Consider the following 26,090-nt stretch of genomic DNA (forward strand, 5'->3'; position numbering starts at 1 on the left):
CTCTGAAAAACACCAAAAGAAAAATGCCCAGGGTCCCTGCTCATCTGCGTGAACATGCCTTAGGCATGCTGCAAGGAGGCATGAGGACTGAAGATGTGGCCAGGGCAATAAATTGCTATGTCCGTACTGTGAGACGCCTAAGACAGTGCTACAGGGAGACAGGACGGACAGCTGATCATCCTCGCAGTGGCAGACCACATGTAACAACACCTGCACATGATCGGTACATCCGAACATCACACATGCGGGACAGGTACAGGATGGCAACAACAACTGCCTGAGTTACACAAGTAACGCACAATCCCTCCATCAGTGCTCAGACTGTCCACAATAGGCTGAGAGAGGCTGGACTGAGGGCTTGTAGGCCTGTTGTAAGGCAGATCCTCACCAGACATCACCGGCAACAACGTCGTCTATGGGCACAAACCCACTGTAGCTGGACCAGACAGGACTGGCAAAAAGTGCTCTTCACTGACGAGTCGTGGTTTTGCCTCACCAGGGGTGATGGTCGGATTTGCGTTTATTGTCGAAGGAATGAGCGTTACACTGAGGCCTGTACTCTGGAGCGGGATCGATTTGGAGGTAGAAGGTCTGTCATGGTCTGGGGCGGTGTGTCACAGCATCATCGGACTGAGCTTGTTGTCATTGCAGGCAATCTCAACGCTGTGCATTACAGGTAAGACATCCTCCTCCCTCATGTCGTACCCTTCCTGCAGGCTCATCCTGACATGACCCTCCAGCATGACAATGCCACCAGCCATACTGCTCATTCTGTGCGTGATTTCCTGCAAGACAGGAATGTCAGTGTTCTGCCATGGCCAGCGAAGAGCCCGGATCTCAATCCCATTGAGCACGTCTGGGACCTGTTGGATCGGAGGGTGAGGGCTAGGGCCATTCCCCCCAGAAATGTCCGGGAACTTGCAGGTGCCTTGGTGGAAGAGTGGGGTAACATCTCACAGCAAAAACTGGCAAATCTGGTGCAGTCCATGAGGAGATGCACCGCTATACAAAAATGCATCTGGTGGCCACACCAGATACTGACTGTTATTTTTTATTTTGACCCCCCCTTTATTCAGGGACACATTATTCCATTTCTGTTAGTCACATGTCTGTGGAACTTGTTCAGTTTATGTCTCAGTTGTTGAATCGTATTTTCATACAAATATTTACACACGTTAAGTTTGCTGAAAATAAACGCAGTTGACAGTGAGAGGACGGTTCTTTTTTTTTGCTGAGTTTACATCTCGTACATAGGTTTGGGGACACTTAGGCTGTGTTTACAGACAGCCCAATTCAGATATTTTGCCTATAATTGGACAAAATATTAGAATTGGGCCCAATTACAGTCAGACCATCCACAGTTATTTCAGGACATAAGTCACAGGCAGAACATCACAATCTCAACCCTTGCAGCCTACCCACCTCCTAAAAATAAAACCCCGTCATGCTTCTCTTAGTAATCGTGATGAGAGTGCATATTGCAAAAGCATACACAACAGACACACATTAAACAAATCATAGCCAACTTGTTTAATCATTATCTTACTGCAACAGTGTCAGAGAGGAGAATGGAGGAGTAAGAGGAAGCTGAGGGCCACTTGAGATAGTGCTGTTATAAATTTGAAACTTTGATTACACAACAGAAACATGACTCATGGCTGGGGTAGGGAAACTATCAACACGAGGAACCGAGTCAGGAAAACACAGGTTAAGAAGTTCAACTTCAGCACATGTTAAAATAACAATCTCGCTTTAACATGTTGGTCACAATGATTTGGCTTATATTAGCCAACAAGGTGAAAAATCTGTTGTTGTGCCCTTGAGCAAGGCACTTAACCCACCGTACTACTATGGCTGACCCTGTAAAACACATTTCACTGCACCTATCCGCTGTGTGACAATAAAACAATCTTTATTTGTAAGGCATAGTATAGTTCCCAAGGTGAAAACAATTCGTTCCACAAAGAGCGATTAAACATTTAATACATCAACTTAACTGTGGAGGCTCACAACTTAACTGTGGGCACACATCCAAAAGTGTACACATGATGCAATTGACATTTTAACCTGTATACATGAGATATTGATGTGACGGATTCATTTGACTATTAAGAGATATCATGTTAGTCTGGATACGAGTCTTTTTAGCTAACATTCCACTCCTTGCCACACCTGTCATTTGCCAAAGAGACCAGGCAATCATGATGTCAGTATGAACAGCTCTTTTTTTCAGTGATCTTCAGTTATGTGCAAAAGGTTACAAACAGCGATTGTTGAAAGAATAGATACTTTTTTTTTTTTAAAGACAACCACTGGTATGTATGCCACAGGATAAACAACTAATTTTGCCACATTCTGTGTGCTTATTATTTCCCAGTGCTAAAACAACCAAATTAAAAAGTATTACTTAACTAAATATAATCTATTTGAAATCATTAAAAGTTCTTCAATTAAAAAACTGTCTTACCATCCTTGGCTGTGAAATTAAAATCTATGCTAAAAGCAGGATAAAAAATACTATCACCCTTCAAAACAAAAACACTGAGTAAGAACGAACAGCTGTGACCCTCAAATAAAAGTGGCACACGGGCACAGCCAGACACGGGCACTGTAATCTCCCCTGCATCAACCCTGCAGTAAAACGGGACCGTTTTTATGTTTCCCGTCTCCCTGAGACACCTCCCCTTATGGCGACCCTAGTACACAACATCAAGTCCCGTGATTCATATGAGCCACACCCATATTCCTGCTAGGTCAGTTGCTCCAGTGGGTGACATCCTCTCAGCCCAGGAAGGTGAGGCCAGCCATGACGCTGAAGCCCAACAGGATGAAGAACACCTTGAGCAGCTGGTTCTCCGGGGAGTTCAGCTCGTGAGGCAGGATCTCCATGAAGGTGATGTAAATAAAGGTCCCGGCCGCCAGCCCCTCCAGGATGGCCTGGATCAGAGCGCCTGCTGCCAGCTGGGCCTCGATAACCCCGATGCCCATTCCGATGCCCAGTGGAGACATCATGGCGAAGACACCCACGTAGGCCGCAACCCACATGGGTGGGACCGCGCTCTGCACCAGCTTCACCGACAGGCTGAACACGATGATGCTTTTGTGGACCACAATGGCGATGCAGATCTCTAATACCTGGATAGGATGGAGAAAACGAGATTAGAGGTTAAATTCCTCTCCTACATCCTTTCTCTTTCATCATCGCAGTAAGATGAAGAAAGCTGTATACGATCAACACAAGCTATAGAAATGACTGGTATATAAATTATATATAAATTACTTATTTGAAAAGTCTATTAACAGGTTAGCCTACATAGATCTGTCACTTCAAGCCAGATAATGTCTTTGATCAACCAGAGAAAGCGGTTTAAAAAGGACATTATACTCCAAAGTAGGCAGATGTTTTCAGACCTCAAAGTAGTCTAATATCAAATTAAGTTCACATCCCAAGCCATCTGTTTTGTAGATCCAGGGTCGTATTCACTACGAAACAAACGGGCAAAAACAGGGAGGGACCTACCTGAATTTGTCCAATAAGAAACACTTGTTTTTGCTTTCGCTATATTTAGTTTTTGCGACAGTGCAAAATATTTTTGCTACGGTGTGTACAAATGAATACTACCCTTCTATAATCCACAATCCCAAATAAATGGAAAAAATATCATTTCCAGATTTCCGGTGCTGCTCTTTTCCATTTATTTGGGGTTGAGGCTATAGCTGGATCTACACAACCAATTACATAGGATGTGGACATGACATCAGACTATGTTTGAGATCTGAAAACATGTGACAACTTTTGATTTGAATGTAATGTCCCTTAACCAGTTAAAAAGTTACATTCCTGTCTTTCCCACTCCTCTTCTTTCTACCACAGTGAGTGCTCACGTCAATCAATGTGTCAGAAACTTGCATGTCTTTATAGTGTATTGACTTTTGGTCAAATATCCCAGAGCCTTTTGTCATTAGAATCCGCTGACATGGTGCATGCTGTGTGAGCGATGTTATACTGAGGATGTGAGAGAAAGCGCATGGAAATAATGCATGTATCTCACTTCCCTCTGCCTCTCTACATTGCATAAATGAACAAGAGACTCTAAACCTCCTGACACTACGGGTGATTGGAAAGAGTTGTCCTGGGGCTTTCTCCTTCTAAGCACAGCAATAACCTTCACTATGCTTTTTGTGATGGAAAGAGACTGCCCTGAATACCAACAAAGGACAATACAGTGAAAAGGAGAACTGTTTGTGAAGATAAAGTCCACGAGCACATCACATGAAAAGCACGGGTTAGAAATATCAACTTTATTTCCCCCCCCAACAGAAATAACACCAGTCTCCCTGCACTGTAATTTACAACTTGATGAGAGCTAAGTAAATGAGTAACTTGTTTGGGAATTCTAAATATGGCACGTGTTTCAGATATATTTTACCTTCTAAATCGTTGGAGACAAATGTGAAACCAGTCATATGGCAGCTAACTGAAGCATATCAACTTTCCCCATTGTATTGTTTAGGAACTGCTGTTACATTATGCAGAATTGAAATTGTACGGCCTTTTAAAAATTGCAAGGATGGGCACTCTCGAATGTATTAATTCTAGGCTATCCCGACTTTCTCTGTTTCCTATCATCTTAAAATATGAGCCACGATCAAAATCGACCATTAGTGCGCCTAACAACCACACATATTTTTGTAAAACTGCCAATTTACTTTTAGTTCTCTTCAGTTGGTATAGCCTACATTATCATTCCATTTAATTACATAGTTTTGATGACCGACATTTGCTTCCTCTAAACGCCATCACGGCCATGTGGTTGTTGCTGAGGATCATTAGTAACAGTTGATAATATAAAAGAAAAATGACATGAAGGCTAATTAAATCGTTATGGAGCAGAGCGCAACAGTTTGATCCCGACGCATGGCGCAAGACTTGGCTGTGTATAGTCACAGTTTCATGGTTAGTGTAGGCAAGAGACGAGGGCATAGCTTACATTATTCTCCCTATTATAATTCAGCCCAGCCTCACATTCAATTCGCGCATATATGTACAAAATGTATTTCAGCAGATTTCGTGCGTTTTTGTGCATTTTTGGGGTGGTTCAATTCGTTTGAAAATACACGAATTTCTGTGCTACTTAATTCGTGCGAAAAGACACGAATTTAACCAGTAGGCGACACACAAGCCGTTGTAACAACCATAGACGCGATCGCCTGTATTTATTTATTTTACGTTATGAATATATATATATTTTGTCTTTTTTTAACCATATAACCATAAGAGGTTATATATATATATTGTCTTTTTTTAATCCCTATTAAAACATTGTGGTTTTATGCCTATATGTACTGTTTTCGATTTTTCTGAACAGACTTTTCAGGATAGAATGAATGTAAGCAATGCATGATGGTTAATGGTGTTTTATTCGGTTGTAGTTCCATGTATTTCTTAAAAAATAAACGTGTAAACCATTTTTATTGACCAGAATGTAACTGAAAATACAATGGCAGCCTTGCCATTGTCCATCAATAACAAAACCTTTTTTTCCCGTATAACATTTGGGGAAACGTATGCAGTCATTGTAGTCTTACATTTTGTTGGCCAACCAAAATTACCAAAACGTTAACCCGTAATAAGGCTAGGGTGGCTGAGTGTAAATACATGGCTCTGAGTGTAAGCACCTTTTCACTAGAAACGTTCTTGTGTTCAAATTACCGTCAGTGCGAAATAGCTAGAAAGCTTTCGTATTTCCACTTGGCTGCACCTACGGTTACGATAACGATAAATCAAGTGCAATACCTGCGTTCACCTGTGTCGAGCAGCAAAACACCGGAAAGCTTCTAGCCTACCGGAAAGTTACAAGAAGAACAAGAATAGTTACCTCATCCGGTCATGTGACACTCTGGATGCCCCCTAAAAGCAATTTCAACCGTTTTGAAAAATGACGCCTGGTAACCCCCAAAAAATACCAGGTGCATGAAAAGTTTGGACTTAGAATATTTTTTGAAAACCTCCATAAATCACTCAGGCCATTGACTCGAGAAGAAAAAACATAAAATATTTTCCAGAAGAAAAAACAGAATATTTTTTGAAAACCTCCATAAATCACTCAGGCCAGCACCCATTGATTTGGGGCGGTAGTATAGCGCTCCCAGAGCGGGTATGGAAGTCTGGATCCCCCCTAAAAGCATTTAAGGCTCTGTGTGTCTTTAAGCACCATACTTTTTCACTCCATCCTTGCTGTGTGTGTGTGTGTGTGTGTGTGTGTGTGTGTGTGTGTGTGTGTGTGTGTGTGTGTGTGTGTGTGTGAGAGAGCTTTTCTTTGACATCTGTTTAGAGAAATTACTGATTTACAGTTCATGAGGGTTGACCGATTCAAACATTTAAAGTTTTGGAAAGATCTGAGTTTTTTAAACCTTCGAAACAGCACCTATGACCCCATTTTAAGGCACTTCCTGTTGGCACAGGAAGCTATAAGTAAATACATATCCTGATCGGGGTATGCTTTTACAGAATCCTGAGTTTTAAGTCTATACGTTGAGAACTGACTGATTTACACAGGGTTGAATGCACTATATATCACAAACTGCTGGTTGGGTATGGCAAAACACTTTTAGGGTGATTTTATCACTTCCGGTTGCTCCAGGAAGCTTAGAATCAACACAGGTAGACCTCATAGTGGCTTGATGGATTGTCATCGAAGACAGGTTCATAAGGCATTATTAACCCACATAGGCTTCAGGTTGAATTTAGGGGAGCAGGCAATGTATTCCTATGGGGAGACATGTCATTGTAAACTGTTTGATGTAAACACCTTCTTTTAACTGTTAAGGGTTAATGCCACACGGTCAATGTTAGGCTTGCATAGATCGGGAGGACCTTAGGAACGTTCCTGAGGTCAAATTGTGCTTCTAACCTTAACGGTTCTCTCTCTGTCTCCCAAAAGCAAAAAAATATGAAATTGAGGTCAACGGGTCATTTGGGTCCTTCTTCTTGTCCCTGTACTCAGACCGAGCGAGCTACGGTCAAGCGGGGCATCTCGTTGAACTCGGCACGGCCTGGAGATAATGGCAATGCCATTGCAGGCTTTGTGTGTCTTTAAGCACCGTACTTTTTCACTCCATCCTTTTATCCCCATTTCTTTGTGGTATCCAATCGCTAGTAATTACTATCTTGTCTCATCGCTACAACTCCCGTATGGGCTCAGGAGAGACGAAGGTCGAAAGCCACGCGTCCTCCGAAGCACAACCCAACCAAGCCGCACTGCTTCTTAACACAGCGCGCCTCCAACCCGGAAGCCAGCCGCACCAATGTGTCGGAGGAAACACCGTGCACCTGGCCCCCTTGGCTAGCGCGCACTGCCCCCGGCCCGCCACAGGAGTCACTGGAGCGCGATGAGACAAGGATATCCCTACCGGCCAAACCCTCCCTAACCCGGACGACGCTAGGCCATTTGTGCGTCGCCCCACGGACCTCACGGTCGCGGCCGGCTGCGGCAGAGCCTGGGCGCGAACCCAGAGACTCTGGTGGCGCAGCTAGCACTGCGATGCAGTGCCCTAGACCACTGCGCCACCCGGGAGGCAGATCTGACCTTTTTAACCCTTCGAAACTGACCCTATGGCACCATTTGAAGGTACTTCCGGTTGACATAGGAAGCTGAAAGTGAACACATATCCTCCTTGGGGTAGGCTCTTATATAATATTGAGTTTTAAGTCTTTATGTTAAGAACTGACTTATTTACAGAGGCTTAAATGAGTGTGTGTTATTTCATAAAATCACAGAATTCTGGCAGAGCTTCGAGACCCACTTAAAAAATGTTCGTCTGAACACACTGCAACTGGATCTGTAACTTTTTTTTTTTTAACTCCTTTTTGTGAACATTACCAATTTGTCAATGTACGATTTCTCCTAAATTACGATAGATAAATGGCTAGTTCTTTTTTTTCTGACACCGTATGCCTATGTACTTTGACGTGAAGCGGTCAAATTAGCACCCTACTTTGCGTTTTTGACCTTTAATCCCAGAAAAATGGCCATAACTCAAAAAGCGTTGAGGCCTCGACGCCATCTTGTTCGGGGCCAACTGTCCATTACGTCTTCGAAATATTTTCCGTTTAGGAGAAAAGGCCACATGCATTTGCAATGTGCTTGTGCATTTGCAATATTATTTATTTTCCCTCTGGTGGGAATTTCCGAGACTGCGGAAAAATGAACAAAATTTGTTATTTTTACAAAACGGAAACTGAACGTCCGAGAGATTTCGGTTGATGACTTCCTGAAAGATCTCTCCCCCGCGCACGGCCCGACGCCGCCCGCGAATTTTAGAAACGTTGCAGGACGTCTAGTAAGGGACCTTACATCTGCAATGTGGCGTTTCTCACTAACCATATGGCGAGTGCTAAAATGTTCCCTTAAGGTATGGAAAGTGTAAGCCAACATAATTCATTATTTTACATTAATATGTAATACATGCATTATGAAGAAAATTGTGTAATTTAGGCTCCACGAAATATGAAATGGGTTATGAAGAAAATCGTGTATGGTTGCCTACATGACAAAAAGGCGTTCTGATTACAAGTGCACCAGTATCCAAAGTATTAAGTGAAATCAAGCACAGAAAACAGCATTGGCATTAATAAAACAATATTTCCCACGAATTAAGTCGCACGTAAATGTGCGTCTTTTCTCAAAAATTCTGTTCAGCAAGTCTAAAACAGTGCCTATAGGCATACAACGACACATTTTAAAACATGGTTAAACAAAGACAACATTTCTGTATATTCATGACGTTGAATTAGCCATTAAGAAGAACAAAAATGAAATAGAAATTATCGCGTCTATATGGTTGTTGCAAAGGCTTGTGTAGCCTACTGGTTAAATTTGTGTCTTTTCGCACAAATTAAGAAGCACATCAATTCGTGTCTTTTCTCACGAATTAAGCCAGACGAAAACGCACAAAAACGCACGAAATCTGCTGAAATACATTTTGTACATATATGCGCGAATTGAATGTGAGACCGTGTTGTATAATTATATGTACACTAATCTTCCAATATTACCGTGGGTTGAAGAACTGAATGTGGCAATTTTTTGAATGAATCAAACCAGTTCTTTCGTGCATAAGGGCTCTCTTTACCAGTTTATGAATTATAAATACTTTCCTAACCCTAAATAATCTACAAGATCAGAGTATTTTTTATTTATTTTATTGACCAATTGGTGCTAAAACGGACACAAATATGCATATTAGATAGCTTTCTTTCATGATCCATAATATTCTGAACCCATTCTCTCTAAATATTTTCGAATGAGTCTGTGGACAAAATACTTACTAAAAAAGGTACATCGTAATTAAAGGGATGGTTTAAGATTAATGTGCTGAAATCCCTATTGAATGAAAACTCCATGAGAAAATCTGTTGGCCAGCAAGTAGGAGGGTTTTCAGTGGTTGAACTACATTTGTTCAGCACGCGCAAAGGAATCACACCTGCAAATCCTGTATGCACCTGCACAAGGTAAGTCTGAATAGCAACTACTGAGAAATGCGTTGGAAAAGCTTGCGTAATTTCCTAAGTCGGAATTGGGCCCATTATGAGTAGGGCTGTGAAGACAGCAATATTTATTTTATATTATTGGCAAAAATGAAAACATGAAGCAGACCAAACTCTTTGGTCCTTTAAAAACCTACTGCATGTAAAATATTCTTAGCTATAGCTTGGAAAATAAATAAATGTGACTCTGGATGAAAAGATAATGATATTTGTTTCAAACATTAGGGCTGTTTTCCAGAGGCCCATTTGGGTTTACTCCAGATAGAAACTTATACGAACAACAACTTACACACACACAATGACTACATCTGTCACGTTCTGACCATAGTTCTTGTGTGTTTTACTTGTTTTAGTGTTGGTCAGGACGTGAGCTGGGTGGGCATTCTATGTTGTGTGTCTAGTTTGTCTGTTTCTATGTTAATATGGTTCTATGGCCTAATATGGTTCTCAATCAGAGGCAGGTGTTTTGTGTTGTCTCTGATTGGGAATCATATTTAGGTGGCTTGTTTTGTGTTGGGGTTTGTGGGTGGTTGTCTTCTGTCTTTGTGTTCTGCACCAGATAGGACTGTCTCGGTTTTCACATTTGTTATTTTGTATAGTGTTCACGTTATCGTCTTTTTGTTTATTAAACATGTTGAACACTAGCCGCGCTGCATTTTGGTCCTCTCCTTCACCAACGGAAGAAAACCGTTACAAAATCTCATCTGCCCAGACCTGCAAGTTTACACCCCCATCCCTATTGCCTGCATTATTGTTTTCCCACTTGGCCTTAAAATTGTTCCAATGTGTTTTTCCTCAATCACTAATGCTATTTAAATAAATCATTTATATTCTTCCATTGTGTTAATGTCGGATTGATTGATTTCCACGTTTTCAGTATAACATATATTTTTGCCAAGATGGTTGATTAGAAGAGAATTGTCCAGCCCATTGGCAATCTCACTACACCCCCATATGCCATGTCTTGAAATATGCAGACAGACAGATTAAAAGTAAATTTATGATATTAACAGCACAAAGTAAATGGACCGTCCTCAAATGTGCACTCAATCAGAACTTCTGGGTATGCTCCAGCAGAGATCTGTATACAATGACGAGATGCTCATGTCTCCGCCCTAACAATGGGAGTCGTTGTCCCAAGGGCGGGAAGACAGGCGACAAGCTAAGGTCCAAAATAAGCCCATAGAAATGCATTGGTCTTATTTTGGACAGATTTTGTCAAGTGAAACCTCTAGTTTCATCTCTTCCTCTCTGGCTCTATTCTCACTCCCAATGAGTCTCTCGCACCAGACGACTTACGTGAGACTAGATCGGCTCTATCAGGTACAGATGGTGCTAAAGCAAAAAGCTCATTGTAATTAACTTGCAAATTAATTATTATTATACCAGTCATGGGAGCCTGGGACCTGATAAACCAGACATCTACAAGGACAGAGGGATACACTAGCTAGAACTTTCTGATCGCAGATCTGGTAGAACAAAAAAGCATGACTGACTGGCCAATTTGATTTGTTTCCCCCGTGGTGTTCATCATGTTCTACTGTAGGTGACAGGGCGACATGGGTGCACTAAAACAGCTTAAAACCGGGTGCATCACTGTTGGCTGTCGGGCCAAGGAGGTCATAAGTGCTCCAGCTGAGAATTAGGTGCTCCCGCTGCCATTGAATGTAATAAAGGTTTAGACAGAGGCGGGGTCATAGTGATTTGCAATAGACATACAGCAATAAAACATAATGATTTGTCATTGTCAACATATCTAAACATGTCTATGTGGGTTTAGTTTGCAAGCTCAAATGGGCAGTGATGTCCAACGGGCCTATAAAAAACGAAATACTTTCTCATAGAATATGGGGTCATCCTGCAGGTGGTTTCTCAAACGTATAAAATATTTTAAAGAATCTGAGTCTAAGTTAAGGAGGGTTTCCCTCCAAAGTCGAGAGAGAAGACCTGGTTGTACACTCCAGCCGCTAACAAGCTACTTGCATCTGTAGTCGCATGTCCACAATACTGATATTAATTATTAAGTTTGTCACCTGGAAGCTTAGCCAAGTTTATTAAAACTCTACACTCAAGCAGTTGTGATATGTTGAATTTGATTACTGTAACCAATTACTACAAGGCACATTATGACACAAAACCAGGTATAAACAGAGTTGAACAAGGAAATAAGGCTCTGAGAAAATGTACTTGACGTGTGTACTAGAGAGTTCTCTCCTGGGCGCTCTGTCATGTCTTTCTGCTTCGACGCCTGTTATGTCTCTGCTTGTCTTTGTCAATAAAACATCTCATACTCTGGAAGCCATCCTGATCTTTCTTCATTGTTGATTTCCCCGAGACCTTCAAATCACAAAGCATGATAACATTTATTAGCCAGCTACAGTAATTTTGAGAAACATTAGGAAATAGTTTGGTAGATGTTGGGCAAATAAACCAGTTATCTACCTTTGATTAGCAGCTAGCTGGCTATAGCTAGCTGGTAGCTTGCTAGCTACGTCGGGGGCCCCGGGACATGTGGTGTGGTAGCAGGATTACAAGATTGTTATATTTATGCACCAAATGGTTGTTTTATTCAATAAAGAAAGGTTCTTTGGAATCTCTCTCCTTTTCTGAGTTAACTGAGAGAAGTATTTTGAAGCTTGGGCTGGCAACTGATTAAGTGATGGCTTGGTGATAAAAAACCTACAGCTGGCATTCCATAGTTCAGATGTGGTGGGTGTCAACGAGATAGAGAGCCTGGAGGAACAGAACAAAGGCCTCAGTATTCCTAATTATCCTGGCATCTGGGAGACAACACCAGAGGCAGATGACCACAGGATGAACCCAAAGTGTTGAACCAGCTACGACTGAGCAATCTTGAATAGAATATTCCACCACAGTGGCCTGTGTTCCTGTTCGGTAAGCCAGCCCTGTTTCGATTGAATTTTTGGGGACGAAAACATAAATACATGCTGGAATAGCTAAACAGTTAACTAGACAGATATACTTTTTGTCATGTAGTGTGTGGACACCTGCTTGAAGATCTCATTCCAAAATCATGGGCATTAATATGGAGTTGGTTCCCCTTTTGCAAGGCTTTGCTGCAGGGGACATGCTTCCATTCAGCCACAAGAGCATTAGTGAGGTTGGGCACTGATGTTGGGAAATTAAGCCTGGTTCGCAGTCTGCGTTCCAATTTATTCCCAAAGGTGGTCGATGGGGTTGAGCTCAGGGCTCTGCGCAGGCCAGAAAAGTTATTCCAGACCGATCGACAAACCATTTCAGTATGGACCTCGCTTTGTGCATGGGGGCATTGTCATGCTAAAACAAGAAAGGGCCTCTCCCAAACTTTCGCCACAAAGTTCAAAGCACATAATCATCTAGAGTGTCATCGTATGCTGTAGTGTTAAGATTTCCCTTCACTGGAACTAAGAGGCTATGCCCTAACCATGAAAAACAGCCCCAGACCATTATTCCTCCTCCACCAAACGTTACAGTTGGTACTATGCATTGGGGCAGGTAGTGTTCTCCTGGCATCCGCCAAACTCAGAGTCGTCTGTCAGACTGCCAGATGGTGAAGCGTGATTCATCACTCCAGAGAACGCGTTTCCACTGCTCCAGAGTCCAACGGGGGCGAGCTTTACACCACTCCAGCCGACGCTTGGCATTGTGCATGGTGATCTTGGGCTTGTGTGCGGTTGTTCGACCATAGAAACCAATTTTATGAAGCTCCCAACGAACAGTTCTTGTGCTAACGTTGCTTCCAGAAGCAGTTTGGAACTCGGTAGTGAGTGTTGCAACCCGAGGACAGATGATTTTTATGTGCTATGCGCTTCAGCACTCCCGTTCTGTGAACTTGTGTGGCCTACCACTTCGCAGCTGAGCCGGTGTTGCTCCTATAGACGTTTCAACTTCACAATAACAGTACTTACAGTTGACCGGGGCAGCTCTAGTAGGGCAGAAATTTGAGGAACTGACTTGTTGGAAAGGTGGCGTCCTATGACGGTGCCACATTGAAAGTCACTGAGCTCTTCAGTAAGGCCATTCTACTGCCAATGTTTATTTTTTTTATTAACCCCTCCACCATCCCCCTCTTCGAAGGCCAAATATATTTTTTTACAGCTTTTCTGCTACATATGCATTTTGCATACATGGTACTTTTAAATAAAGCAGTCACATAACAATAATACATTACCAAACATAAACTCTTTAATCCTAAACCCCAACCACTCTCAGCCCATCCCACCTATCACCATAGACCAAACTCGTTTGGTTTCCTTGTGCCATATATTTTCAATTGTGCTGTGATGTTTTACATAATTTGTGAACCCTTGTCATCATATAGTATCTACAGATTGTGAGCTAAAGATGAAAACCTTTCCTACGAGTATTATTCTATTATTTATTGACTGACTATGGCTTTCCAAATCACCCAACACTGCTATTTGTAAGGTTCATTTTAAGTGTATGTTGTGATTTTTTAACCATTCCTGAACCTGTGACCAGAAACAAGCTACATAGGGGCAATGCCAGAATAAATGATCTATTGATTCTGTCTCTTCGAAACAAAATCTACAGAGCTGAGATTGTTGTATGCCCCATACATATAGCATTCTGTTGGTGGCAAGAATTGTGTATAATAATTTAAATTGAAAAACTCGAAGTGTTGAATCAAATATAGTTTTTTTGTACCAGTTCATAAACCATGTGCCATGGAATTGGTACATCGAAAATCTCTTCCCATTTATTCTGCAACCTGTATGGCACAGCTGTCAACATTTTTGTACTCAAATGAAACAGTTTTTTTTTTTTTTATGCCTTTCAGTCAATTTGTATCTTTAATATATGGCAGGCAAACAAGTTCCCTACCTTCTCCCTTTTCTACTTGCCTCCTCCATTTTTGTGGTAATGCTGCAATCAGTTAGTTGTAAATTTGGATTGAGCAGATATTCCCATATATTTTCGATAGCTGCATATGTGACATAACTCCTCCGTTTCTATTCATAATGTCATTAATAAATATAATACCGTTTAAAAAAATGTCCATAAAGAATGTTTTTTATTAATCAGTATATTTGAGTTTAACCATAACATTTGTTCTATCTTTTCTGGAGGATAAAACTGAAAATTGTAACCAGCGTCGTATGGCTTGTTTAAGAAAAGGCGATACTTTAAACAAAATTTTATTTTCAATTAGGTCGGAAATGAAAACTTGCAATCTGTATAAAGGCAAAAAGGCAATTTTTGAACAAAGGATGAGCATTTCTTAATAATCTACTGGAGAACCATTTTGGTTTTAAGTATAACTTATGTATGAATGACGCTTTTAGTGAGAGATTTAAAGCTTTAATATTGAATTTTAGCCCCCCAAACTCATATTCATTATATAAATAGGCACATTTAATTTTGTCTGGCTTAGCATTCCAAATAAAATATTTTTTGCTCATATGATTTAAAAAACGAGTTGTCTGGATTAGGCAGTGCCATTAGTAAGTAAGTAAACTGTGATAGGACCAAAGAGTCCATTGATAACATCCCCTTTGATCCCCTCTCTCCACTGGGATTCTCTGCCTCTAACCCTATTTCAGGGGCTGAGTCACTGGCTTACTGGTGCTCTTCAATGCCGTCCCTAGGAGGGGTGCGTCACTTAAGTGGGTTGAGTCACTGACGTGATCTTCCTGTCTGGGTTGTGCCATGGCGGCGATCTTTGTGGGCTATACTCGGCCTTGTCTCAGGATGGTAAGTTGGTGTTTGAAGATATCCCTCTAGTGGTGTGGGGGCTGTGCTTTGGCAAAGTGGGTGGAGTTATATTCTGCCTGTTTGGCCCTGTCCGGGGTATCATCGGATGGGGCCACAGTGTCTCCTGACCCCTCCTGTCTCAGCCTCCAGTATTTATGCTGCAGTAGTTTATGTGTCGGGGGGCTAGGGTCAGTCTGTTATATCTGGAGTACTTCTCCTGTCTTATCCGGTGTCCTGTGTGAATTTAAGTATGCTCTCTCTAATTCTTTCTTTCTTTCTTTCTTTCTCTCTCTCTCGGAGGACCTGAGCCCTAGGACCATGCCTCAGGACTACCTGGCATGATGACTCCTTGCTGTCCCCAGTCCACCTGGCCGTGCTGCTGCTCCAGTTTCAACTGTTCTGCCTGCGGCTATGGAACCCTGACCTGTTCACCGGACGTGCTACCTGTCCCAGACCTGCTGTTTTCAATCTCTAGAGACAGCAGAAGTGGTAGAGATACTCTCAATGATCGGCTATGAAAAGCCAACTGACATTTACTCCTGAGGTGCTGACTTGTTGCACCCTCGACAACTACTGTGATTATTATTATTTGACCATGCTGGTCATTTATAAACATTTTAACATCTTGGCCATGTTCTGTTATAATCTCCACCCGGCACAGCCAGAAGAGGACTGGCCACCCCTCATAGCCTGGTTCCTCTCTAGGTTTCTTCCTAGGTTTTGGCCTTTCTAGGGAGTTTTTCCTAGCCACCGTGCTTCTACACCTGCATTGGTTGCTGTTTGGGGTTTAGGCTGGGTTTCTGTACAGCACTTTGAGATATCAGCTGATGTAAGAAAGGCTATATAAATACATTTGATAACACTCTATTGAAATTGATTGTGGTAAATTCATTTATATTTTTTGAGATGTGAATACCAAGTATGCCAATGTTTGTCTATGTAGATTTCATGGCTGTGTGCTAAATTTTATACACCTGTCAGCAAAATGTGTGGCTGAAATAGCAGAATCAACTAATTGAAGGGGTGTCTCCATACTTTTGTATATATAGTATATAAAAGAAAATTGACTGCATCCAAGATCTCTATCCATTGTTTTCAACATAATCTACCTCCTTTGCATAAATCGATTCATGGACCATCAATATCCGGATTGCATCCAGTTTACACCACCCAACTTCAGGATAGGCTATACCAGAGAGGAAGAGGCAAATTGCAAGGCCCAAAATCAGTTTCTCCAGCAGGTGGCATTTTTTTCAACCACCAAGCAAGGAGTTTTTGGTCAACAAAAATTGTTATGGCTTGTTTGCTACGTGAGGCTTATTTGATCAAATACAAGTTTTGTAATTCTTAGTTTGTTACGAGTGCACTGATATAAAGTACCAGTCAAAAGTTTGGACAACTACTTATTTAAGGGTTTCTTTATTTGTACTATTTTCTGCACTGTAGAATAATAGTGAAGACATGAAAACTATGAAATAACACTGCTGGAAAAGCATTCCAGGTGAAGCTGGTTGAGATAATTCCAAGAGTAAGCAAAGCTGTCATCAAGGCAAAGGGTGGCTACTTTGAAGAATCTAAAATATATTTGGATGTTTAACACTTTTATGGTTTCCACATGATTCCATGTGTTATTTCATATGATGTCCTCACTATTATTCTACCATGTAGAAAAAAGTACAACTAAAGAAACGCCCTTGAATGAGTAGGTGTGTCCAAACTTTTAACTGGTACTTTATGTAGGACACGTGACATCCTGGCATCTTTGAGAAAAACGTTCAATTCCAGTGTCATTGGCTAGAATGGTCCCACCTGATCTTGCCTCCTCCAACTGCCTTCCATCTTTGAAGACATGTATTTTCATTGTTATAGCAGCCACTTGAGTATCTGGTCAATATAATAGATAATCTGTGGCTATAAGGACACGCCTGGTGCGCAAAATTGATGACGTATGTCGCGCAGCCATGGTTGAGTTGTGACAAATGGATCAGTTCAGTCAGTCGTCGTAATGAGCCCTCCCCAACGAACTAGTTTATGCTTGTGCCTAGAAACGTCAGCAAGAATGTGAAACTTGTCTGCCGAAGTTGGGACTTGGGAGTGTTCAGAATCATTCCGTTTTAATTGAACTACAAAAGCAATAAATGTGCTTTAGCGGTCACCCTGGCCTGATATTAGCTACTAAATTTAGGTGGTATCCAGATTTTCATAACGTCCTTGATTTACGGTATTACCGGCATAGCCCAAAAGGGGCGTTAAATGCAAGTAAAGCCCATTGGGTCTCTACTACCAGAATGCTAACAGAATTTCCACAAACTAATAGCTAAATCACAAACTAACATAACTAATTACAAAGACAGGAAAATCCAGCTCAAAGTTATACAGGCATAACTAGTAGCTACCGAATGTCATTTTCAGTGAGTGTGGACATTTACAAGTGAACAAGAAAAATTGTGCAAATGAATAAAGTTCTGATGCAGGCTTTTCTGAAGGAATAGCAGCATGTGTACATGGAGAAAAGGGGTTAACAACAGAGGAGGAAAAACACTAGTAGGAAGCACAGGGCATAACTCATCCAGAGCTCTTTGACGTCTGGCAGAAAGCCATTCTAAAAGGTTTGATGGCAAACATTTAGCAGTGAATTGCATTCAAGTGCATTCAATGCATTCACCTGCATTGCTTGCTGTTTGGGGTTTTAGGCTGGGTTTCTGTACAGCACTTTGAGATATCAGCTGATGTAAGAAGGGCTATATAAATACATGTGATTTGATTTGATCACCTCATGTGCGCCGCACAACAGAGACTAACCGCTAGATATACGCTGAACAAAAATATAAAAACGCAACATGTAAAGTGTTGGTCCTATGTTTCATGAGGTGAAATAAAAGATGCCAGAAATGTTCCATATGCACAAAAAGTGTATTTCTCTCAAATGTTGTTTACATCCCTGTTAGTGAGCATTTCTCATTTGCCAAGATAATATATCAACCTGAGGTGTGGCATATCAAGAAGCTGATTAAACAGCATGATCATTACACAGGTGCACCTTGTGCTGGGGACAAGAAAAGGCCACTAAAATGTCCACCAGAGCAGAATTCAGCAGTGCGTCCAACCAGCCTCACAACCACAGACCACTTGTATGACGTTGTGTGGGCGAGCGGTTTGCTGATGTCAACGTTGTGAACAGACTTCCCCAGGATGGCGGTGGGGTTATGGTAAGGACAGCCATAAGCTACGGACAACAAACACAATTGCATTTTATCAATGGCAATTTGAATGCAGAGATGCATACCGTGACGAGATCCTTAGACCCATTGTCGTGCCAGTCATATGCTGCAATCCCCTCATGTTTTAGCATGATAATGCACTGCCCCATGTTGCAAGGTTCTGTACACAATTCCTGGAAGCCGAAAATGTCCCACTTCTTCCACGGCCTGCACACTCACAAGACATGTCACCCATTGAGCATTTTTTGGATGCATTGGTACGACAGCGTGTTCCAGTTCTTGCCAATATCCAGCAACTTCACATAGCCATTGAAGAGGGACAATATTCCACAGGCCACAATCAACAGCCTGATAAACTCTATGCGAAGGAGATGTCGCGCTGCATGAGGAAAATGGTGGTCACACCAGATACTGACTGGTTTCCTGATCCATGCCGCTACTTATTTTTTAAGGCATCTGTGACCAACAGATGCATATCTTTATTCCCAGTCATGTGAAATCCATAGATTAGGGCCTAATGAATTTATTTCAATTGACTGATGTCCTTGTACGAACTGTAAATCAGGAAAATCAGGAAAATCATTTAAATTGTTGCATGTTGCGTTTATATTTATTTTCAGTATAAATAATACAAATTGTATTTTCATTTGAAGAAAGAAGTAGTTGAATATTATTGGAATGTATTTGAAGATATACTTGGAAAGTATTGGCATGCATTTGAAATGTATGGGTGCATTTGTTTTAGCTGACCCAGTGCCACAGGTGGGCTGAGATTTCACTTTTAGGACCAAGATAAAGGTTTAATATGTTCCCCGGGCAAGCTAAAACAAATGGACCTATTGTGCTTTTTAAGTACAGCTCGCTCTCCAGCACCTACCTTTGAGTCTGTGGTCTGCAGCCCGATGGCCAGGCCCTCGAACACAGAATGCAGGGAGAGCGAGAAAAAGAGCATAAACGAGCGAAAGGAGGAGTGAGCCTGGAGGTCCATGTGGACATGGTGGGCACTACCCTCCAGGTCGGTGGACGAGGCTTTCCCCTGCCCGTGCCCATGGCTGTGCCCGTTGGCCTGCATCAGAGGTGCTCTCTCCTGGTCTGACCCTTGCATGGCATCTTGTCTGCAGTTCAGAACGATCCTCTCCACGATGAGCACAGTGAAGAAGCCTGCAGCCATGATGAACTCTGGGAGGGGGAAGCTGGTCTGTTTGAGATAGAGGTGAAAACAATGAAAGTATGAGTTCTGTTTAAATAAACGCCAAGGATTAGGGATATATATATATATATATAAATAAAACAACGTAAGTAGTCCTTAACGCATCACCAGGTAATGAGCCTGTGGATTAATAACTTCCGCACTAACTAGCATATTTCCCCATGTTTTACAGATACAATAGAACTAAAGTATAACTGTTGTAACTATCCCTTAATACATGTGTTTGTGCCATGGATAATCATATAGCTTTTTGTCATTTTACAAAGGGGATGGGAGTGTGGCACTTACGTCCACCCTCCGTGCGTCCAGCTCAGCATTGATGTCCGACAGGTAGTCTGGGATGATGTCCAACAGACAGGCAGCCAGGAAGACGCCTCCGGCAAAACAGCTGATGAAACTCAGGACCACCCGATGGGTTTCTGCATGATAAAAAATGCTACTGTTTAATGACTTTTTCCACATTTTGTTGTTGCAGCCTGAATTTAATATAGATCAAATTGAGATTTTTTGTGTCACTGACAATATCCCATAATGTCAAAGTGGAATTATGTTTAATTTTTACAAATTCATAAAAAACAAAAAGCTGAAATGTCTTGAGTCAATAAGTATTCAACCCCTTTGTTATGGCAAGCCAAAATAAGTTCAGGAGTAAAAATGTGCTTAACAAGTCATAATAAGTTGCACGGACTCACAGTGTGCAATAATAGTGTTAAACATGATTTTTGAATGACTGCCTCATTTCTGAACCGACACAGTCGAGCAGTGAATTTCAAATACAAAAGACCAGGGAGGTTATTCAATGCCTCGCAAAGGGCACCTATTTGTAGATGGGTAAAAAAAGTTATAATAAAAATTAAATAAAAATCAGATATTGAATATCCCTTTTAGCATGGTGAAGTTATTAATTACACTTTGGGTGGTGTATCAATACACCCAGTCACTACAAAGATACAGGTGTCCTTCCTAACTCAGTTGCCGGAGAGGAAGGAAACCGCTCAGGGATTTCAACATGAGGCCAATGGTGACTTTAAAAACACCTAAAACAGCCTACTCAATCACTTTTTATAGCTACTGTTTACAGGCCTCCTGGGCCATATACAGCGTTCCTCACTGAGTTCCCTGAATTCCTATCGGACCTTGTAGTCATAGCAGATAATATTCAAATTTTTGGTGATTTTAATATTCACATGGAAAAGTCCACAGACCCTCTCCAAAAGGCTTTCGAAACCATCATTGACTCAGTGGGTTTTGTCCAACATGTCTCTGGACCTACTCACTGCCAGAGTCATGCTCTGGACCTAGTTTTGTCCCATGGAATAAATGTTGTAGATCTTAATGTTTTTCCTCATAATCCTGGACTATCGGACCACCATTTTATTACGATTGCAATCGCAACAAATAATCTGCTCAGACCCCAACCAAGGAGCATCAAAAGTCGTGCTATAAATTCTCAGACAACACAAAGATTCCTTGATACCCTTCCAGACTCCCTCTGCCTACCCAAGGACGTCAGAGGACAAAAATCAGTTAACCACCTAACTGAGGAACTCAATTTAACCTTGCGCAATACCCTAGATGCAGTTGCACCCCTAAAAACTAAAAACATTTGTCATAAGAAACTAGCTCCCTGGTATACAGAAAATATCCGAGCTCTGAAGCAAGCTTCCAGAAAATTGGAACGGAAATGGCGCCACACCAAACTGGAAGTCTTCCGACTAGCTTGGAAAGACAGTACCGTGCAGTATCGAAGAGCCCTCACTGCTGCTCGATCATCCTATTTTTCCAACTTAATTGAGGAAAATAAGAACAATCCGAAATATATTTTTGATACTGTCGCAAAGCTAACTAAAAAGCAGCATTCCCCAAGTGAGGATGGCTTTCACTTCAGCAGTAATAAATTCATGAACTTCTTTGAGGAAAAGATCATGATCATTAGAAAGCAAATTATGGACTCCTCTTTAAATCTGCATATTCCTCCAAAGCTCAGTTGTCCTGAGTCTGCACAACTCTGCCAGGACCTAGGATCAAGGGAGACACTTAAGTGTTTTAGTACTATATCTCTTGACACAATGATGAAAATAATCATGGCCTCTAAACCTTCAAGCTGCATACTGGACCCTACTCCAACTAAACTACTGAAAGAGCTGCTTCCTGTGCTTGGCCCTCCTATGTTGAACATAATAAATGGCTCTCTATCCACCGGATGTGTACCAAACTCACTAAAAGTGGCAGTAATAAAGCCTCTCTTGAAAAAGCCAAACCTTGACCCAGAAAATATAAAAAACTATCGGCCTATATCGAATCTTCCATTCCTCTCAAAAATGTTAGAAAAAGCTGTTGCGCAGTAACTCACTGCCTTCCTGAAGACAAACAATGTATACGAAATGCTTCAGTCTGGTTTTAGACCCCATCATAGCACTGAGACTGCACTTGTGAAGGTGGTAAATGACCTTTTAATGGCGTCAGACCAAGGCTCTGCATTTGTCCTCGTGCTCCGAGACTTTTGTGCTGTTTTTGATACCATCGATCACCACATTCTTTTGGAGAGATTGGAAACCCAAATTGGTCTACACGGACAAGTTCTGGCCTGGTTTAGATCTTATCTGTCGGAAAGATATCAGTTTGTAGGGCCTCCCGGGTGGCGCAGTGGTCTAGGGCACTGCTTCGCAGTGCTAGCTGCGCCACCAGAGATCCTGGTTTCGCGCCCAGGCTCTGTCGCAGCCGGCGACGCACAATTGGCCTAGCGTCGTCCGGGTTAGGGAGGGTTTGGCCGGTAGGGATATCCTTGTCTCATCGCGCTCCAGCAACTCCTGTGGCGGGCCGGGCGCAGTGCGCGCTAACCAAGGGGGCCAGGTGCACGGTGTTTCCTCCGACACATTGGTGCGGCTGGCTTCCGGGTTGGAGGCGCGCTGTGTTAAGAAGCAGTGCGGCTTGGTTGGGTTGTGCTTCGGAGGACGCATGGCTTTCGACCTTCGTCTCTCCCGAGCCCGTACGGGAGTTGTAGCGATGAGACAAGATAGTAATTACTAGCGATTGGATAACACGAAAATTGGGGAGAAAAGGGGATAAAAAAATAAAAAAGATATCAGTTTGTCTCTGTGAATGGTATGTTCTCTGACAAATCAACTGTACATTTCAAGGTTCCGTTTTAGGACCACTATTGTTTTCACTATATATTTTACCTCTTGGGGATGTCATTCGAAAACATAATGTTAACTTTCACTGCTATGCGGACGACACACAGCTGTACATTTCAATGAAACATGGTGAAGCCCCAAAATTGCCCTCGCTAGAAGCCTGTGTTTCAGACATAAGGAAGTGGATGGCTGAAAACGTTCTACTTTTAAACTCGGACGAAACAGAAATGCTTGTTCTAGGTTTCCCAAGAAACAAAGAGATCTTCTGCTGAATCTGACAATTAATCTTGATGGTTGTAAAGTCGTCTCAAATAAAACAGTGAAAGACCTCGGCGTTACTCTGGACCCTGATCTCTCTTTTGACGAACATATCAGGACTGTTTCAAGGACAGCTTTTTTCCATCTACGTAACATTGCAAAAATCAGAAACTTTCTGTCCAAACATTATGCAGAAATATTAATCCATGCTTTTGTTACTTCTAGGTTAGACTACTGCAATGCTCTACTTTCCGGCTACCCAGATAAAGCACTAAATAAACTTCAGTTAGTGCTAAATACTAGACTAGACCCAAAAAATGTGATCATATTACTCCAGTGCTAGCCTCCCTACACTGGCTTCCTGTTAAGGCAAGGGCTGATTTCAAGGTTTTACTGCTAACCTACAAAGCATTACATGGGCTTGCTCCTACCTATCTTTCCGATTTGGTCCTGCCGTACATACCTACACATACGCTACGGTCACAAGATGCAGGCCTCCTAATTGTCCCTAGAATTTCTAAGCAAACAGCTGGAGGCAGGGCTTTCTCCTATAGATCTCAATTTTTATGGAATGGTCTGCCTACCCATGTGAGAGACGCAGACTCGGTCTCAACTTTTAAGTCTTTACTGAAGACTCGTCTCTTCAGTGGGCCATATGATTGAGTGTAGTCTGGCCCAGGAGAGTGAAGGTGAACGAAAAGGCTCTAGAGCAACGAACCGCCCTTGCTGTCTCTGCCTGGCCGGTTCCTCTCGCTCCACTGGGATTCTCTGCCTCTAACCCTATTATAGGGGCGGAGTCACTGGCTTACTGGTGCTCTTTCATGCCGTCCCTAGGAGGGGTGCGTCACTTGAGTGGGTTGAGTCACTGACGTGATCTTCCTGTCTGGGTTGGCGCCCCCCCTTGGGTTGTGCCGTGGCGGAGATCTTTGTGGGCTATACTCTGCCTTGTCTCAGGATGGTAAGTTGGTGGTTGAAGTTATCCCTCTAATGGTGTGGGGGCTGTGCTTTGGCAAAGTGGGTGGGGTTATATCCTTCCTGTTTGGCTCTGTCCGGGGGTATCATCGGATGGGGCCACAGTGTCTCCTGACCCCTCCTGTCTCAGCCTCCAGTATTTATGCTGCAGTAGTTTGTGTCGGGGGGCAAGGGTCAGTTTGTTATATCTGGAGTGCTTCTCCTATCTTATCTGATGTCCTGTGTGAATTTAAGTATGCTCTCTCTAATTCTTTCTTTCTCTCTCGGAGGACCTGAGCCCTAGGACCATGCCTCAGGACTACCTGGCATGATGACTCCTTGCTGTCCCCAGTCCACCTGGCCGTGCTGCTGCTCCAGTTTCAACTGTTCTGCCTGCGGCTATGGAACCCTGACCTGTTCACCGGACGTGCTACCTGTCCCAGACCTGCTGTTTTCAACTCTCTAGAGACCGCAGGAGCGGTAGAGATACTCTTAATAATCGGCTATGAAAAGCCAACTGACATTTACTCCTGAGGTGCTACTGTGATTATTATTATTTGACTATGCTGGTAATTTATGAACAGTTGAGCTTCTTGGCCATGTTCTGTTATAATCACCACCCGGCACAGCCAGAAGAGGACTGGCCATCCCTCATAGCCTGGTTCCTCTCTAGGTTTCTTCCTAGGTTTTGGCCTTTCTAGGGAGTTTTTCCTAGCCACCATGCTTCTACACCTGCATTGCTTGCTGTTTGGGGTTTTAGGCTGGGTTTCTGTACAGCACTTTGAGATATCAGCTGATGTAAGAAAGACTATATAAATACATTTGATTTGATTTTGATGAAGCTCTGTAGCCTGACATCAAGGAACAACCAAACCTAAACTATTCGGTTTCACCAAAATAACGTTGCCATCAACAGAGGCATATCCAATATATCTAGGAACAATACTTAAAATGTGTCTGGTTGAATGAGTTCTTCGCTATCGAATATGCGTTTAAAACACGTTATACAGGTTTCCCTACTCCTGTCTGTAAAAGTGGGAGATTACTTGGTAGTTTACTCTCATGTGACCTAGAAATGGACTCCAATGCCATGGCAGCCCACACAGGCGGGAAATAGTATACCCTGGATCAAAACCTGTTTTAAACACTTATGTGATAGTGAAGGACGCATTCAACACGAATCGTAGGTATTGTTCTTCGAGATATCGGATATGCCTCGTTGATGGGAAACCGAATAGTTTAGGTGGATGGAGGAAAGGACGCAAAACAACGGAAGCTTCAGTAACGAGCCATATGGATCTTTTGCTCAACACATCCCAAGTGTGGAATTGCATGGGGTTACAGCATGATACTAGCCATCTAGTATATAACTTGTAGGCTACCTACTGAAACGTACCTGTCCCACTGGTTTCTCTGAACCACTTCATCCGAGCAGGGATAAATCCGAAAAATAAGGTCAGGAGTAACAAACCCACGAGGGCGCCTATTTTCATCTGTAACAAGTAGTCCATCTCGATTTGTTACTATAACGCTACCGGGCTGAATCAAAACAAGCAATTTTGGGATAAGCCTAGTAAAATAGCGATTTAAACCAACGGGCAGTAAGATTAATACGCCATACGAACATGTTTGCGTTACTGAAAAACAAAAACCTATGCTATTCGAAAACTCATCCCTGCTACACAGACAATTTCATAAGCTATTTATGCGCCTGCTAACTAACGTTATGTGTTTACATTGTCCTGCAATGTGTTGGAGGACTTTGCGCTAGTAGTCAGCAGCACAACTGATGACGTCACCTGTGTATGGTAATGAGGGAATCTTAAAAATAAAAATCCGCATTTCAAAACATTGTAAAAATGACTTTTCCGCCATCGTGTGCCAGCATAAATTCCTGCTGTTAGGATAGGTAATATTTGCGTCCTCTTCCTGGTAGCCACGCCTACTATGCTAATTTTAAGACTGCAGCTCGATTTTCTCAGACAGCGCAGCTCATTGCTGAGTCCACAGAAAGTTACGAATTCTTACTAGGCATATAACGCCTGACC

General features: G+C 42.3%; 1 protein-coding gene across 1 annotated transcript; it reads right to left on the minus strand.

Annotated features, from left to right (window-relative positions):
- Window positions 1-1,515: 1,515 nt before the first annotated feature.
- Window positions 1,516-25,839, minus strand: LOC139576290 (zinc transporter ZIP1-like). The gene is made up of 4 exons (XM_071402222.1): window positions 25,439-25,839; window positions 19,985-20,115; window positions 19,364-19,684; window positions 1,516-3,135 (listed from the first exon to the last, which is right to left on the minus strand). Exons 1-4 carry the CDS (start codon window positions 25,551-25,553, stop codon window positions 2,782-2,784), a joined length of 921 nt encoding a protein of 306 aa, XP_071258323.1. The 5' UTR covers window positions 25,554-25,839; the 3' UTR covers window positions 1,516-2,781.
- Window positions 25,840-26,090: the final 251 nt, after the last annotated feature.

The sequence above is a fragment of the Salvelinus alpinus genome, chromosome 5 (genome assembly GCF_045679555.1).
Source record: "Salvelinus alpinus chromosome 5, SLU_Salpinus.1, whole genome shotgun sequence".
NCBI classification, from domain to species: domain Eukaryota; kingdom Metazoa; phylum Chordata; class Actinopteri; order Salmoniformes; family Salmonidae; genus Salvelinus; species Salvelinus alpinus.